The 18,363-nt window shown below is 38.4% G+C and overlaps 1 protein-coding gene across 4 annotated transcripts in view; it reads left to right on the top strand.

Annotated features, from left to right (window-relative positions):
* Positions 1-18,363, top strand: part of Ppp2r5e (protein phosphatase 2 regulatory subunit B'epsilon) — a 175,673-nt gene that overhangs the window by 136,326 nt on the left and 20,984 nt on the right. For all 4 annotated transcript variants that reach the window (XM_004837423.3, XM_004837424.4, XM_087195243.1 and 1 more), the window contains 4 exons: positions 15,344-15,474; positions 15,693-15,752; positions 16,641-16,749; positions 18,261-18,314. In XM_004837423.3, coding sequence (XP_004837480.1) covers positions 15,344-15,474; positions 15,693-15,752; positions 16,641-16,749; positions 18,261-18,314 — 354 coding nt within the window. The remainder of the gene's footprint in view (positions 1-15,343; positions 15,475-15,692; positions 15,753-16,640; positions 16,750-18,260; positions 18,315-18,363) is intronic.

Genomic DNA, 18,363 nt, shown 5'->3' with positions numbered 1-18,363 from the left:
CCTGCGTCTTGGCCACCAGTTAATCCTCTAATTCTTGAAGATTGTCATGGAGTTCTTGGTGTGGCCCTTACATCAGCTTATCTCTCAGTTGCTTTTTTTTGGTTTTTCTCCCTCTTCTTGGAGGCTTCCTTTCTGGAGCCCTGGTCCCACTTTAATTGACACTGGAGATGTCAGGCTATATGCAAATGGTCATCTTGAGACTTCCCTTTCTCTTCTGGGCCCTATCTTTCTTGCTTAACTTCTCCTTCATTTTGGTGGAGTAAATCCTTTAGATACTTCCTAAGTAAACATGAATGAGATGCAAATATTTTGAGATTGCTTGTCTAAAATCACCTTCATTCTACCTACATACTTGATTGACATTTTCGCTAGATGTAAACTTATGTATCGTTTTCTTCATTCATTTCCTTTGAGCTGTTGAAGGCATTGGTCCTTCACTTCTCACTTCCACTGCTGGCATTGAGGAGGCCTTTACCAGCAGAATGCTTTGTCCCTTACAGTGACCTCTTTTCTCTGTAAGCTTTTGAGATATTTCTGTTCTAACTCCAGAAACTTCATAGTGATGTACCTTAATGTGGATTTTTGTTCATTTATGTCCACAGCACTGAATAGGCAATATTCATATTGAAATTTCATGTATTTTTTTTTCCTGGAATATTACATTGAATTGAACTCTTCCTCACATTATTTTATTTTCTTCATTTTCTGTTTTTGGGTCTCTAAGTCTCTGTTTTACCTCTAATTCATGTATTGGAACTTCTGGATTGATCCTCTAGTTTTCTTGTCTTCTTTTTTTTCTGTATCTGATTTCCATCTTTGGTTATATTTTGTTCTATGCTGTGAATGCGCATGCTTCTTGTTGGCTTCCTTCCTGTTGGCAGAATAGAAAAACATTCAGAATGGAGAAAGAAGAAATGTAAGATAGTTACCTCTGGCCATCCACTCCTCATTTTTGACAAATCTACAAATATATCTGATCTGCTCTCCAGTCCTTTCTGCTCTTGGATTCTTTCCATTTTTAGAACTTCATTGTCATTTCAGGGAGGTTTTATGAAGACAAGAGGTTCAATCCCCCATGTCTAAATGGAAGACCCTTACTCCCCTCCTTGTTTCACTGTAGATTTACTGTGAAGTTCAAAGAAGGGTTCTGTGGCTAAATCACTGTGCAGTTTATCCCTGTTAGCTTAGGAAAGCTGGTTTTTTAACCCTTGGAGCCAGCATGTTGACAGGTCTATCTTTGTGCTGTAATCACATTGGAAGTGCTCTAGCTTTTCTTCAACAAGTTGCCTGTTACATTGTAGATGGCACAGCCTACCTTGGCATTTATAGATGCTGTGTTACCCCCCAGACCCCTGTTGGAAATCAGAGCTCATTCTGCTTTCCCTTTTGACTGTATACTATTATATTTTTTCTTCTGTCTTATATATCATACATTCGTCAAATGTGTGTTCTCTAGAGCAGCAGAAAGTAGTTCAGTATTGCAGTTCAGCTCTTTCTAGAAGAACATGATGCACTTAATCTTTGTGGCTTTGCAAATGACTAAAGTTAGAGGCTTGAGAACCTATGAAAACTTTAGTACTAAATAATTTACCAAATAAATTTTTGTTTAATTATATGTCCATTTAACTCTTTACAGTACATAGCATAATTGATTCAAGTTTTGCTAACACTATAACTCCTCAAAGTTCTTATGTTGGTTGCAAATTACTCATTAAGCCTCGTTGTAACACTTAAAATATAGAAGCCAAATTAAAAGTTAGAACTTAAAAGCTTAATTATTTACATTAACAATGAATGGAATGGGTGCATTTGGTACATCATTTTTATTTATTTATTATTTATTTATTTATTTATTTATTTATTTTTGGTACATCATTTTAAGCAAACCATAGATAAAGAGATATTGAGTCCATCTGGGACTTCCCCCTCCCCCTCCTCCGACTCCTCCCTCTCCACCCCCTCTTCACCTTCCTCCTGTTCTTCCTCTTCTTTTTTGCCTATTAGGGCCACATGCCTTTCTCTTGCAGATAGAATGTGTCCCTATAAAACTAAATTGGTAACTTGCTCATTTCCTCCTCTAATGATCTCCAGGTTTGTTTGACATTGTACCCAGCAAGGACGATCCCTGGCATGTGGAAAGACCTTAACATATATATTTATTTATTTCATTGCTAAGTAGGCAGAGAGATGACAGGTGTTGTTAACAGCATGTTCTGTTCAGATAGGCTGTTAATATGGGCATGCACAATGGAGTCTGACATGAACACTTCCATGGTTTGTGTGTGGACAGAGTGTCCCCCAGGGTCCATTGGAATTGGACGCTTAGTACCCAGGGCAGTGGTATGGGGAAGTGCTGCAGACCCTTGCAGAGGTGGGACCTAGTGGCCTGCCCTTGGGTTATTTGGGCTTGGAGTGTGCTCTTGGAAGGGCTTGTGGAACATGTCTGTTCCTCTCTGCTCCTGGCTGGAGATGTCCTCACTTGCTTGCGCCCACACCGCTGACCTGGTGAGGTGACACAGTCTGGGATGGTCCGCGCACTTGAGCCTGTGCTATGCCTTTGGACCTTGAGCCAAGTAAAAGTAAACGGTAGCCTGTGTCAAGTAGTTCATTGTAGTGATTATAGCTAGTGCCCTTTGACCCCCATATCCCTCTTCCTTTGTGGGCTGGGCTGGGTATCATTTCCTCTGTAAGCCTTCCCTGTCACTGCACTTCTTCTTCTTCCATAGAGAGTGGACAGGTCTGGTGTGTATTCATACCCATTCTGGACCACTTAAGCTGTTCCTCACCTGTGTCCCCCAGTTAGATGAAGTTCTGTGCAAGCAGATTGTGTCTGTCTTGCTTATCATTGTATCCCTGGCACCTTGCCGCAGTCTCTCAGTAGATACACGATAAATATTTATTCAAAATGACTCATCTTTGGAACAGTTGGTTGGATGGATGGGAGGATGGATGGCATTGTGAAGTCAAAATTTGTGTCCTGTTTCACTGCCCATTTTTAGAAACTATCCTTCAGTTTGTGTTTTCTGCCATGTTTGAAATGTCATTTGTTCACAGCTCCTTCATTCAAAGAAAAGCAACAAACAAAAGCACATTCATTTGATCGTTGCGCACAGAATGGTGCTCCTGCCGTCAGGCTCAGTCTCATCTCTTAATCACTTAAAGTCATGCTTATAGATACTTTGATACCTTTTAAAATAATGGTGGTAGTCTGCTTTCATTTGTGTGCCGTCTATGTACCTTTGAAATGTTTTGGTAAAAAGACATTAGTTTTACTTTATTGCAACGATGATGAATGTATTAAAAAACTGAGTAAAATTCAGACCAGTTTCTAAGTTTGTTTTCAGCCAGAGGAACTTACCTATTGTCATTCAAAAAAAGTTCCAGATTTATTGAGTTATACTAATTTTTTATTAGTACGAGTTTGTGGTATACAATGTGTGGGTTCCTTGTGGGAGTTGGTACATGTACGTAACACATCTTAACTCCTTTTTTTCACCTCCTTTCCCACCTCCCTCCCTCTCTTGATCCCTTTTCATTTGAGAAAGATCTAGCTCCATACTTTTTATCAATCTTCTGTTTTGTTCTTTAGCTATAATTTGGGTTTCTCATATAAGAGAAACCATACAGTATTTAAGCTTGTGTGTCTAGTTTATTTCACTTAACATTATGGTCTCAAGATGCATCCGTTTTCCTACTAATGACTTGTTTATCTTTCTTTATGGCAGAGTAGTACTCTATTGTATATAAATGCCACATTTTCTTTATCCATTTATCTGTTGATGGACATATAGGCTGCTTCCAAGACCTAGCTATTACGAGTTGTGCGGCTATAAATATGAGTGTGTCTGTCTCACTGTAACATGATGTCTTTAACTCTTTTGGAAAGATACCCAGAAGGGGAATAGCTGAATCAATGGAATTTCTAGGTTGAGTTTTTTGAGGAATCTCCGTACTGATTGCCGTAGTGGTTGTCCTAGTTTACATTCCCAGCAGCCGTGAAGAAGGATGTGGGCCCCCCCCCGCCCCCCGCCGCCCCGCAGCCTCACCTGCATTTGTTGTTATTTCATTTCTTGATGATGGCCATTCTTTCTGGAGTAAGGTGGATTCTCAGTGTGTTGAGCATTTCTTAATGTATTTCTTGTCCAATTGTACTTTGTCTTCTGTGAAGCATGTGTCCATTTTCTGATATTGGGTCTTTTAGGAGGTCCAACTTTTTTGAGGTCTTTATATATTCTGGATATTAGTCTTGGGTCTGAAGAATAGCTGGCAAAAATTGTTTCCCATTCTGTAGGATATCTTTTTACTTTGTTGGTTATTTCTTTTGCTGTGCAGAAGTTTTTTTGATTTATATGATCCTATTCATTGATTCTCACTATATTTTCTGCACAAACTGAGGTTCTGTTTAGAAACCACTTGTCTATACCTATTTTAGCTTCTGGCAGGTTAAATATTTCTGTTTTAACATTTAGGTCTTTGATCCATTTTGATTTTAGTTTAGTACATGGCGAGAAATAATGTGTCTAGATTGAATCTTTTGCATATGGATAGCTAGTGTTCCCAACACTATTTATTAAAGAAGCTATCTTTCCTTCAGTGTATGTTGTTGGCCCCTTTGTCAAAGATAAAATAGTTGAATGTGCTTGGGGTTGTTTCTGCTTCTTCTAGTCTGTTCCATTGATCCACATGTCTGTTTTTGTGCCGCTATCATATTATATTATATTATTATTTTACCCAGGATTGTTTTTGGTATTCTGGGTCTCTTTTGGTTCCATGTGAATTTTAGGGTTTTTTCCCCCTAGTTCTGTGAAGAATGGTATTGGAATTTTGATAGGGATTGCATTACATCTATATATCAGTTTTGGAAGTATGACCATTTTTTGTTTTTTTGACTGTATGGATTCTGCCTATCCAGGAAAAGGGGATATCTTTTCCATTTTGTGATATCCTCTTTGATTTCCTTATTCAGAGTGCTTTAGTTTTCATTGTAGAGGTCCTTCGCTTCCTTTATTAGGTTAATTTCCAAGTATTTATTTTTAATGTTATTATGAGTGGTATTTCTTTTCTGATTTCTTTTTCAGTGCCTTCGTTATTAGTGTATAGGAATGCTACTGACTTTTTATGTGTTGATTTTTATCCTCTACATTACTGAATATAGTTATTAATTTGAAGAGGCTTTTGGTAGATTTTTATGGGTCTCCTATGTAGAGGATCATGTCATTGTAAATAATGTTAATTTGACTTCTTTCTTCCCTATACAGATCCCTTTTATTTCCCTTTTTTTGTCTAATAGCTCTTGCTAATGTTTTGAGTACTGTATTGAACAAAAGTGACAGGGGATACCTTGTCCTGTTTCTGATTTTGGAGGAAAAGCTTTCTGGTTTTCTCCATTTAATGTGATATGGTGGTAGATTTGTCATAAATGGCTTTTATCGGATTGAGATAAGGTCCTTCACTTACTTTCTTCAGTGTTTTTAACATGAAAGGATGTTAGATTTTGCCAAAGGCTAATCCTGTGTCTGTTGACTTCTTTTTGCCCTTGCTTCTATTTATAGGATGGATTACATTTATTGATTTGCAGGTGTTGAGCCATTTTTACATACCTAAGATGAAGCCTGCTTGGTCATGATGTGTGATCTTTTTGATGATTTATTGCATTCTCTTTGGCAGTATCTTGTTGAGAAATTTTGTGTCCGTGTTCATTAAAGAAATTGACCAGTAGCTCTCTTTTGTAGTTGGCTCATTATCTGGTTTTGGAATCAGGATAATGGTCACCTCTAGGAATAACTTTGGAGAGTACTCCTTTCCTTTTGATTTCATTAAAAAGTTTGAGGAGTATTGGTGTTAGATTTTCCCTGCAGTTCTGTAAAATTAGTGAATTAGTCAGGACCTGGGCTTATTATTTTAGTTGGTAGTTTTAAAATTTTTATTGCTGCCATTACCAGTTCATGGATGGGTTAGGGTTTTTAAATCTTGGTTCACTTTTGGAAATTCATATGTGTCTAAGAATCTATCCATTTCTTCTGAGTTCTCCAATTTATTGGCATACAGATTTGTGAAATAGTTGCTAATAATCTTCCAGATTTTGGTGGTGTCCATTGTGACTTCACTCTTTTTTTTTTTAAAGATAGCATCTTACTATATAGTCTAGCCTGGCCTTGAATTCACAGTGTAGCCCAGGCTGGCCTCAAATGCATGGTGATCTTCCTGTCTCAGCCTTCCGAGTGCTAGGATTACAAGTGTGTGCCACCATGTTTGGCTACCTTTTTCGATTCTAATTGTATTGATTTGAATGTTTTCTTTTTTTGGTAAGATTGGCTAATGGTTGTCTGTTTTGTTTATTCTTTCAAAGAACCAGATCTTTAATTTATTGATTTTTATTTTTTGGTCTTCATTTCATTGATTCCTGCTCTGATCTTTAATTTCCTTCCTTATACTAGCTTTTGATTTGGACTGTTCTTATTTTTCTAAGACCTTGAGATGGTACATTGTTAGGTTACTTATTTGGACTTGCTGTGTTTTTCTGATGTGGGGATTCATAGCTATTAACTTCCTCCAGAAAGTGTCCTATTTTTTCCTTCATTTCTTCTGTGATCTGTTGATTATTCAAGAGTGTATTGCTTAATTTCCATGTGTTTGCATAATTTCTGAAGTTGACTTTGCTATTAAGTTCCAGTTTCTATGCACTGTAATTTGATAATATGCATGCTTTATTGTCTAGGATGTGGCCTATTTTGGGGAAAAAAGTTCCTCGGGCTAAAGAGAAGAGTTTTTTTTTTTCTGTTGGGCAGAATACTGTAGATACTTAAGTCCATTTTTTTCAAAGGATTGGTTCAATTCTGATATTTTTTGGGTTTTTTTGTTTTTTTTTTGATCTAGGTGATCCATCTATTTCTGGTAGCAGTGTATTGAGTTCCCTCACTATAGATGTATTCATGTTTATCTAATCTTTTATGTCCAGCAGTGTTTGTTTTATGAAGTTGGGTGTGCTGTTGTTGCATATATGTTTATAATTGCTATCTCTTTCTGTTGAATTGTTCCCTTAACCAATATATAGAAGCCTTTGCTTCTTCTGATAAGCTTTGGTTTAAAGTCTACTTTTTTTGAAAACAGGATAACTACTCCTGCTTGTCTTTGGTTCCAAGTGCATGAAATAGTGTTTTCCACCCTTTGATTTTTTTTTTCACCCTTTGATTTTTAGTCCTTGTCTTTCTCTTTGGGTTAAATATGTTCCTTGTATAGCTTCTATAATGCTAGAAAATTCCTTGTAGATTTCCTGATGGCTTGTAGGGTTGTCTGCAAATGTTGTACAATTTTCATGAAGCATTTCTAGATGTGGAAAATATTTCAGCTATCCATTTTCAAGGTCTCTTTCAAAAACATGCAGATTTCTCTCAAATGTTTTGATGTCACAAAACATCCTTTCTGTTTTCCCTAAACCTTGTAGTTTTTTGTTCAGTACATTGACGTGCAGTGTAAAATCTGTAAAAAACATGAGATTGTTAAAGCAGGTCATATCAGTGAACCGTGGATATTCCTGCCCCTTTTCATTCATAAACAGCCTAATTTCATTCAACCAGGCTACAGAGGTCTCTAGGACTTGTCCTTTGCTCAGCAACTGGACGTTAGTGTACATCAGTAAAGCATGATACTGAGCCTGAACCTCATCAAGAAGTTCTTGTAATTGTCAAAAATTGAGGACAAGCCATGATATAATTTGGCATTTTTGTGAATTTAGGAAATATTGCCTAATTTTTTTCTGCTTTCCCTAGCACAGAGAGCTTCTTGGTGTTTAACACAATGAAACTGAATGACTGGACGTTTTGCTTCTTTAACAAAGAACTGTATGAAACCAGATGTTGCCCTCACCATGCAAGGTTCCCCATCACTAGTTATTTAAAGCACTTTTGCTGGTCTTATGTCTTGTGGCAAAAAAGCCTCCATCACAGCACTGTAGATGTCATCCCTTGTTTTTCCAGGCAAAGATACCAGTTTTACCAGCTCTTTTCTCATGATGTCACCACCAGCATAACACAGAATCACTGCTAGTGTTGCGTGATTATTTATGTCTATGCTTTCATCCAAGCACATGGAGTAACAGGCTGCCTCTTGTAAGTCAGTGGTGAGCTGCTGACTGACAGTACTTGCCATGCACAGGACTCAATGTCTAACGGTATTTCTACTGAGTGGCATGTCAGAGATGTGTTGCATAATGTTACCCTTCTTTTACTTTTTTTACTTCTTTTACTTTTGTGGTTGGTGTCAAAGTGCTGTCTGACACTTGATATGTGACACACAACACTTTCAATATACAGAATAAATAACAGTTTCCTATTGTATTCTGTCAGTCCAAGTGACTCTGTCCTGGCTTCTTGAAACGATCTTCCACTATCTGTTTTCACTTGTACTTTTTTTTTTTACTGTACTCATTTTTTTGGTGTTCAAGACTTGAAGTCTACCAAAACACAAAATTAAAAAAAAATAATGGACTACCGAATGCAAATGTATCCTTCTACCAAAAATAGCTAACACTATTTTAACACCAAAGAATTGGATATTCCCTGAATCAACAGCCTTTATCAGTGATTTTCAGCTGGGGTTCCTCTTAAATTGTCTGATCAGCAGTGCTGATCAGGGAGCAGTGTTGCCGTGACCTCCAGCTGTTGGCCTGCTATGAAAACAGCATCTGAGTGCACTTCCTGCCTTGTGGGGCTTCTGCTGCACTCATATCCGTCCAAGCCACGCAGATACCCTTGCTCTTGTTTGCATGAATTCTTACCAGCTGCATATGATGCTGCAGGCTCAAACCTGCCAGGGACAGCACGACAGCAAATCAGTCTCAGTCTCTTAATTACAATAGCTTTCAGCTAACTCTTAGATGCTACATTTCAATTTTTCCTTAAGAAACTCGAAGCTAAAATCTTATGTTAATAAAAACAAATGTATTAAAACTGACAGCCAGTCCAAGCAAATATATACAGTAGACCCAGAGTTAAGACTGGTCCGACCTACAAACAACTTGGGTTATGACCAGAATTTTAGCTTTAACTTATTACCAAAGTCTCAAGTTATGACCCGAATGGCAGCTGCTTATGCTTCCAGATGGTCTTAGATACACATTTAACCCTTGAAGAGCTCTGGAAGGAACACTACCACATGCTTTCCTGTGTGGGCTTGAGAAATCCTGGGCCAGTGTCTCTCAGAGGACACTGAGATCTGTCTGGAAGAAAGTGTGGCCTAAAATTATATAGGAGAGAGTCTGCAAAGGCAGTTGACCAACTTGAGTTACAACCAGCCTTTGGGAATGAATTGAATTTGTAAGTCATGGGTCCACTTTACTTATCCTTGGCAGTGCATGGACGAGCTGTGTGAAAGCTTGGATGAGTCGCCTGGCGCTGCTACTCCTTTCTGAGCATGCGCATAGCCCCTGTGTGTGCTGTTATCCATGCTTGGCTGGTGGGGCAACTTGGCTCATGTGCGCACTGCAGCGTGCCTGCCATAGGTTTGCACCACTGGGCTACAGTGTTATCACCTTATAAGTGATTCGTTGCTTTTCTCTAGCCACTTTTAGATTCTGTTCTTGTGTTTGACATCTGAGATTTTGACTATGATGTGTCATGGAGAGGTTCTTTGATCATTGCTGTTTGGGTTTCTATATCCTCACTTGTATGTTAAATTCTTTCCCTTATTTGTAATATTTTCTGCTGTTACTTCAGTGAATATTTTTTATGTCACTTCTGTCTTCTGCTTTTTCATGAATTCCAGTTAATCTTACGTTAGTCTTTTGCATCATCTAGGAGCTTTTGGATCCTTTTTTTGTTGTCTTGCTGTTTTTAAGGTATTTCTTATTGATTGGTTGCCAACAGTAGCCTTGTCTTCTCGATCTGTCCTCATGAATAGGTCACTTCTCCTACCCATACTTTCCATAGAATTTTTATCTCCTCAATTTCTATGTGGAGCTTTTTTATGGATTCTAATTCTTTTCTATACTGGTTGGTCATTCATGTTTTGCATCATTTTGTTGAGTTTTGTTAGCTTTTTATTAGTGACCTCTGTAGATTTGCTAATTGCTTTGCTTAATTGGCCCAATATTTGTTTACTTACATTTCCTGTGAGCTTACCAGTACCTTACTGATTTGTTTTGTTATATCCCCTCATATCATTTTAAATAATTTCGAGTATGTGGCTTTTGGTTTTCTCCCCTTTCATGCCCCATGGATCTCAGCTTTGGGGGAGTTGGGAGTTTCTGGAAGCATTTGTTATCTTGTCTTCTCATATTTCTAGTTTGTCTTCTCATGTTTCTAGTTTGTTTTCTTGTTCGATTGTTTGTGTCAAGGCTTTCAGTGGAAAGCTTTCTTTCTTGTATTGAAACCTCTTTAATTAATGTCTAGTTTTCAGTGGTGTCCTTTGGGCATGGTAACCTATTGACTTTTGCATCTCTCCCAGGATCCAGCCACCTTCTTTTACTTGGGATGGGAGCATATTTGCCTCAATACCCAGTTCTCTAGAAATGGGTCACAGTATTATTATTACTATTATTATTATTATTATTATTATTTTTTTTTGGTACTGGGGATCAAACTTGGGAGCTTGCGGTTGCAAGGCAAGCGATAGCACCACTGAGCTAAATCCCTGGCCCACAGTATTATTTTTTAAAATAAATTTTGTTTTATTTTATTCCACCCTCTTCAAGCCCCCTCCCTCCATGTACAAAAGCTTTGTTTCCATTTTTTTCCTTCTATTTTCACTTTTTTCTTGTCCCTTCCTTCCTCTCTCCCTTCTCCCTTGCTCCCCTCCCCATTTGAACACTTTCTTCCCATTTCCCAACATCCATTATATTTTTCAGTTTATTTCCACTTTTGGTTTCTCACACCAGAGAAACAATGTGGTATTTAAACACATGTGTCTGATTTATTTCACTTAAGAGTATGGTCTCAAGGTCCATCCATTTAGCTAGAAATGTTTGAAGCCCGTCCTTTTTTTATGGCAGAGTAATACTCCATTGTATTAAGAAACCACAGCTTCTTTATCCACTCACCAGTTGATGGGCATTTGGGCTGTTTCCAAGATTTAGCTATTACAAACTGCTGCTATAAACATGGGTGTGCATATATCGATGTGGTATGATACTTTTAATTCTTTCAGGAAGATGCCAAGAAGAGGTATACATGGGTCAAATGGAGCCTCTAGTTTTAGTTTTTTGAGAAATCTCCACACTGATTTCCACAGTGATTGTACCAGTCTATACTCCCACCAACAATGGAGAAAGATAAAGATTCCTTTTTCCCCACAGCCCCTCCAGCATTTGTTATTGGTTGATTTCTTGATTGCAGCCATTCTTTCTGGAGTAAGGTGGAATCTCAGTATTGTTTTAATTTGCATTTCATGAATGACCAGTGATGTTGAACATTTTTTCATATATTTGCCATTTCTAATTCTTCATCTGAGAAGTATCTTTTTTATTTTAGATCCCATTTTTGCATTGGATCTTTAAATTTGGATGGTCTGATTTTTTTTGAGTTCTTTATATATTATAGATAATAGTCCTTTATCTAAGTAGCTGGTAAAAATTTTCCCCCACTCTGTGGGTTGTCTCTTAGCTCTGTTTGTGGTTTCTCTTGCTGTGCAAAAGCTTTTTAATAAGATGAAGTCCCAGTTGTTGATTCTTTGCAGTATTTCCCATGCGGTCTGGGGCGGTCTGGGTTTTGTTCATGAAGTCTTTGCCTACTCCTATGTCCTCAAGCATTCTACCTATTCTCTCTTCCAGCAGATTTAGTGTTTCTGTTTCAATATTTAGATTATTGATCCATTTCAGTTTTAGGTTAGTGCATGGTGAAAGATATGGGTCTAGTTTCAATCTTTGGCTCATGGAAAGCCAGTTTTTCCAGTATCATTTATTACTATGTAGTTCAGGCTGGCCTTGAACTGTTTTTTTTTTGTTGTTTGTTTTGATTTTGGTACTGGGGATCGAACTTGGGTCCTTGTGCTTGCGAGTCAGGTGGCAGAACCACTGAGCTAAATCCCGGGCACTGGCATCATTTATTAAAGAGGCCATCTTTCTTCCACTGAAGGTGTTTGGGCCACAGTATTATTAATTACCTCATGGCAATTGAGATATTGACATCCAAATAAAACCAATTAAAAGCAGCAGCTGTCACCTTGGCTATAGCAGTAAAATTAGCATCAATTATAGTGTCAAATAGAAACTGAATATTGACTGATCCTGTGGACCAATAATGTGACCCTTAACCATAGAAAAGAGATCTGTAATTATAGTAAGAAGAACCAAACATGGATCCACTTTTGACCTACATACAGTAAATATCTACTAAATGAAACAGCTTTGCCTCTTCTAGCATTATCACAGTATTCGAAAACAGTAGTGTAAAATTAACTAGCTATCTAAAGGTTCATACAGCTTAGCAGTTATACTAGTAAAGGTAGAGTGGATAGAGAACTGGAGAATGAAAACAAAATTTGAAAACTTAATGGGATATGAGAAGTAGGAGAAAAGAGTGAGATGGGGATCCTATGGATGAGTAAAAGGAAATTAATAATGTTAGCAGACTGGCACAGGAAAGAAGGAACAAGAAAAAGATTAAAAAATAGCAAGGTACAGGATATGGAAGAAAAGAAAAGTTGCAACAAGAAAAAGAGAAAAGGAGAGAAAAGAAAGTAAAAGAGGAGAAAAAAATCCCAAGCCTCACAAAAACCTGATGAAGGAAAGATAAAAATAATAAAATACAGAAAAATCAAAGAAAGATTTAGTCAAAGAAAAAGTGCATGTGGTTTTGAATGAGTGGTTCTTTCCAAGATCTGCAGTCTTGGGATATAGCCAATCACTATTTTTCTCTGCCTACCTTTATAGCCTCTGGGTTTTTGAGGTACACTCCCCTGCACCAGAGGCCCCCTGTGCATTCACCCCAGACTGTGGTTACCATTCGTCCCTTCCCCTTGGTAGAAGGGACAGTCGTGGGGTCTGGTTGCTCCCTTCTCTCCCTGGGTCCTGTCCTCATTCAGGATCAGGTCGTTTTGTTGGTCCTGACCTCTGTTGCCCTGTGCCATGGGACATAAACAGAGCTGGCTTGGAGTCATAGGACCATCATGCCCTTGTGTTGGGGTGCTGTGTGACCGGTGTGGACCTGCTTGCTCACCTGGAGGGGTGTTGAGTTGTGCAGTCTATTTATGATGAAGAATTTACAATTTATATACCATAAAATCACTTAAAATTTGCATTTCAGTGTGTTAAAAAAATGTTTACAGAGCTGAGCAACCATCATAACCATATAATTGCAGAACATTATATTATCCTCAAAGACTCCCATGCCCATTTTAGTCACTCCTCACTCTACTTCTGCCTCTATGGATTCTCCAATTCTGAATGTTGCATTTAAATGAAACCATACATTATATAATCTTTTTTTGGTGGGGAGTACTGGGGATCAAACTCACGACCTTGTGCTTGCAAGACAGGCATGGTGCCACTGAGCCAAATCTCCAGCCCCTATAATCTTTTGTGATTGGTTTCTTTCAGTTAACATGATGCTTGGAAAAGTCCATCAATGTTGAAGTAATACAGTGATGCATACTACATTTTATTTTATGGCTGAATATTACTATTATTATTATTATTATTATTATTATTATTATTATTATTTTGGTACCGGGGATCGAACTTGGGTCCTTACGCTTGCAAGGCAGGCGGCAGAACCACTGAGCTAAATCCCTGGCCCAGTATTATATTTTTAATCACATTTTGTCTTATCTTTTCATCAGTTGATGCCACTTAGATTGTTTCAGTTTTTACTCTTTCGAATATTGCTACTATGATTACTTGTGTACAAACTTTTTTATGGTTATGTGATTTCAGTGCTTTTGTTTGTATCCCTGGGAATGGAATTGTTTAGTCATAAGTAACTGGAAGTTCTGAGGAACTGCCAAGCTGTCATAGTTAGCAGTCATGGCATGGCGTAAAGGATGAAACTTTATTCGGAGTCTGGGTCCAATCCAGACTCCAAGAGGGCCAGAGGAGCTGCCTTTAACTGAGACCTCTCAGCGTGAGAGAGTCTCATAAAGACAGCCAAAAACGGAAGCCTCTGTGGCTATTTATTGATAAAACCAGGAAGCAAGGATAAAGGACAAAGGCAGGACAATGTCTGTGCAGGAATTCATGTAGGGGACAGGAAAGCATGGGAAGGTTAGGGAGGTCTGATACATGACTGACCTTAGGACCAGTGTAGTTAATAAATTGGAGTATGGGCCGGGGGTAAGGGCCAGAGTGCTCATTCCTTAGGGCAGTGTGTTTGATCCTACTTGGACTGTGGCCCTGTAGGCTCTTTTTGTCTCTAACCATGCATTCTAGGAGTTTCAGGCGTGTGGCTCCAAAAGTCCCTCAGCTCAGCATATCCAGCTCATCACACCCTTCTGCCCAACGCCCCCACACCAAACAATTTCCCAAAGTGGCTGCAGCATTTTATATTCCTTCCCAGAATATATAAGGGTTCTAATTCTGTCACATCCTCAGCAACACTTTTTATTATGCCTTCTTTTAATTATAGACATTACATTGTTCTCTATTTTTGGGGGCACTGGGGATCGAACTCCAGACCTTGCACTTGCAAGGCAGGCGCCAGAACCACTGAGCTAAATCCCTGGCCCTAGACATTACATTGTTGGTGGGTTCTTATTGTTTTGATTTGTATTTCTGTAAATAGTGAAATTGCATTTATTTTCATTTATTAGCCATTTATATACCTTCTTTGGGTTACATCTCTTCAGAAAATACTGTGTCCATTTCTAAATTATTTGTCTTTTTCTTGTTGAGCTTTAAGAATTCATAATATATTGTGGATAGTAGTCTTATCAGATAAAGTTTGCAAATATTTTCTCCCATTCTAAGGGACTTTTCACTTTTTTAATGATGTTCTTTGAAGCAGAAATGTTTTAATTTGAAGTCTAGTTTTTTCCCTTTTGTTACTCCTACTTTGTGTGTCATAGTTTTAGAAGTCATTTGGTCTAGGATTATGAAGATTTATTCATATATTTTCTTCTGTTTAATAGTTCACCTCTTACCTTTAGGTTGATTCTCCATCTGGAGCAAGGCTGCGTATGTGGTGTGAGATGGGGAGGGTACCGCTGTGTTCTTTCGTGTGTACATATCCAGCTGTGGCAGCACCACTCACTGAGAAGCCCTTTCCCACTGACTAGCTCTGTGCCTGGCTCACATAGATACTCAGTAACTTTGAGAAAGGGAGAGAGAGAAAGCTTTTAACTATGACTAGTAGCTTTCCTAAATTCTTCCCCTGAAACTTCCTTTGATAGCTATTCTGTCTTTCCTTTATAACAGCTGCTGGAGCTATTTGACAGTGAAGACCCTCGGGAACGGGACTACTTAAAGACAGTCTTACACAGAATTTATGGCAAGTTTCTTGGTCTTAGAGCATTTATCCGAAAACAGATTAACAATATTTTTCTAAGGTAAGTGGAGGGTGGGGGTGCAGGAGAAGCAAAGTTGACCTTGTTTTAGAAGTATTAAGTAAATCTCCAATATGTGAACGTGGTGTACTGACTTTAGTCCACCCCCACATCCCTCCCTCCCTCCATCCCTTCTTTCTTCCCTTCTTCCCTCCTTCCCTCCCTTCTTCCCTCCCTCCCCTCTTTCTGCCCTTCCTTCGCTTCCCTTTTTGTCTTTTAAGGTTTGTTTATGAAACAGAACACTTCAATGGCGTAGCTGAACTGTTGGAAATATTAGGAAGGTAGGCACTTTCTATGTAATCGCTAACCTCAGATGAGTGTCATTCAGGGGGCACAATGAGATGCTGACCTAGATCTGTCTCATTTGTGCTTAGCGTGTTTCCCAACTGACTCTACAAGGTGCAATATCCTGTTCCCCTTGCTCCACAATTACATGTGGCTAATTCCACTGGAATGACTGGAAGAACTAACAGTTCATTCATTACTACAGACACGGTGCCTCAGTGGTGATTAGGCCAGTTACACCAAGCTGTCTTGCTTGCCTAAGCCTAGTTTCCAGACCACCCTGTCTGTTGCTGTACCTGTTGAAAACAAGTTTATAATAAGTCAATAAGATTACCATTTTCAACAGAACCATGTACCCCGGTGTAGTTCTAGAACAGCTGCGGCTTGGCTCACAGAATAAATTGGATAGAGACAGCTGTCATGTAGGGTTCTACACACAAGGGAGGCTGGCATAGCTGAACAGTGACCACTTAGTCTTTCCTCCTAACACAAGGAGAAAAGAGGGTCAGGTCACTTGTGTTTCTCTCAGTGACTTCCCAGGACTGGGCAGGAGGAAGTGAGCAAGGCAGGCAATTGTATGGAGAAAAGGAAGAAAGGAAAAATAAAGGTTCTCGATATAAATGTTTTGGGGATGATCTTACTAGTTTTAAATGCACAGGAGCCTTCCTTGGGTGATCATAAACAAATGTACTTATCTTAAACTCCTTCCACTTCAGTTCACCCTTTGAAGTAACTTATGAAACCTTGAATGCTATTGGGGAAGGCTTTGGTTATGTTTTTGAATAAATTTAAATGGATTAAGATATAACCAGTCTCACAAGAACAGTTTGTCCTTTTGTGTATGTTGTAGTAGCATTGCTAATCTGTCTCTTTTCTTTTCCTAGTATTATCAATGGCTTTGCTTTACCATTGAAGGCTGAACACAAACAGTTTCTGGTGAAAGTGTTGATCCCTTTACACACAGTCAGGAGCTTATCACTCTTCCATGCCCAGGTAGAATTTTAAAGTATAATTACTTTTGAAGCAAAATGAAAAGTTTGAAAACCCCGTGATTTTGGGGGGGGGGGATATTAATATTTCCCTAATTCAAAAAGTGGACTTGTTAAAGTTTAAAATACTCTGAGGAAAATAAAAATGAGTAGATTTTGTTTTCTGTCCACAGTAGGATCGTAGGCATAGTTTTAGGAGGGAGCCGCCTTTGTTCAGTCTTGTTTCACAGGGGACTTCAACAGTTTGCCCACGTTTACGCTTGTTATGGGTCTGTTTTATGTATTGGACATAGGGGCTGTGTCTTCAGATTGAGATCTTTGGGCATTGTGCCATCATTTTTAATGTTGTTTTGTTTTGTTCCAGCTTTACTTTGCACCAGTCTGTCCATTGCCCTTTTACCCATTCTTCTACTTTACTCAGCATTTCTTTCTCACTTTGGACAAATACACTCTCTTGCAAGAAAATACGTCTATCAACATTTTCACATTTTTTAAAGCATTCATTACTTTTAAAAGCATGTCCTGTTTGGCCTCACTCTGATTTCTGTGCTAACACTTCCTTGCGTGGTAAGGATGTCACAGGAGGGCAGATAAATGCTCTAGTGATATATTTAATTTTAGTATTTCAAACCTTTGACTCGCTCCTGCCTCTAATGAAAATGTTTTGATTTTGCATAAAAATGTAACACGTTTTTCTAAGCAGAATTCTTCTTTAAAGATGTGAAAATCTGTGTTTCCAGGAAAAATGAGTCCATGTGTTTCTAATTTAGAAGATATTAAGAATGTTGGTGTTTGTGTGAATGATTTCTTGTCCCAGAATCTTTACAAGCCTTTTGTGAATTTTGCCCTTGGTGCTGGCATTGGCTATCCCATTTTGTGATCATTTAAAAGAATTCTTACTTACCTGTGTTAGCATCAGATGTGGAGCTTTCTTTACATTTTTCCAGGTTCTAACTGTGGCGGGTACAACTTTTTATCTCCTCGTAAACTTGTGTTAGTGTCTGTGTGCTGGTGTTGAGAAAGTGTCTCCTTCCCTGTATAACCTTGTACTATTGGTGTTAGCAAGAAAGGAAGCCTATGCGGCGTGGCTTGAACTGTGTGTAAATGGAGTACACTGAATGAGATTTCACTTGTGATTTTCATTACCTGGTGCTCCATGTCTCATTGCTCTTAAAAAAATTCTCCTAGAGCTCTCCTAGTGTCAGGCTTTGGCTTGAAAAAGTAGCTTTTCGTTGGGCATGGCAGCGCAACCCCGTAGTCTCTGCTTCTTGAAAGGCTCAGGCAGGAAGATCATAAATTTAAGGCCATCCTGGGCACACATAGTGAGATCTTAGGTCCGAAAACAAAATAACTTTAATTTTGGTTGATATATTTTATCTTCATGATGGTTAAAATGAATTGGTTGTGAAGTTAAAACCAGAGTCCAAAAATGGTTTAGAAAGTTTTAAAACTTATCTTTTCAACCCTTAGCATATAGAATTTAAAATTTTGTCCTTTATGTTTTTCCTTGTTTAGTTGGCATATTGTATAGTGCAGTTTCTGGAGAAAGATCCTTCACTCACAGAACCAGTAAGTATTTTTTTTGTAATTCCAGAAAACTTAAGAAAAAACACTTTTC

This window comes from Heterocephalus glaber, unplaced genomic scaffold, assembly GCF_053883595.1.
Source record: "Heterocephalus glaber isolate CG9 unplaced genomic scaffold, H.glaber_assembly_v1.0 deba00001608, whole genome shotgun sequence".
Taxonomy (NCBI): Eukaryota; Metazoa; Chordata; class Mammalia; order Rodentia; family Bathyergidae; genus Heterocephalus; species Heterocephalus glaber.
This window is presented reverse-complemented; position numbering and strand designations above follow the sequence as displayed.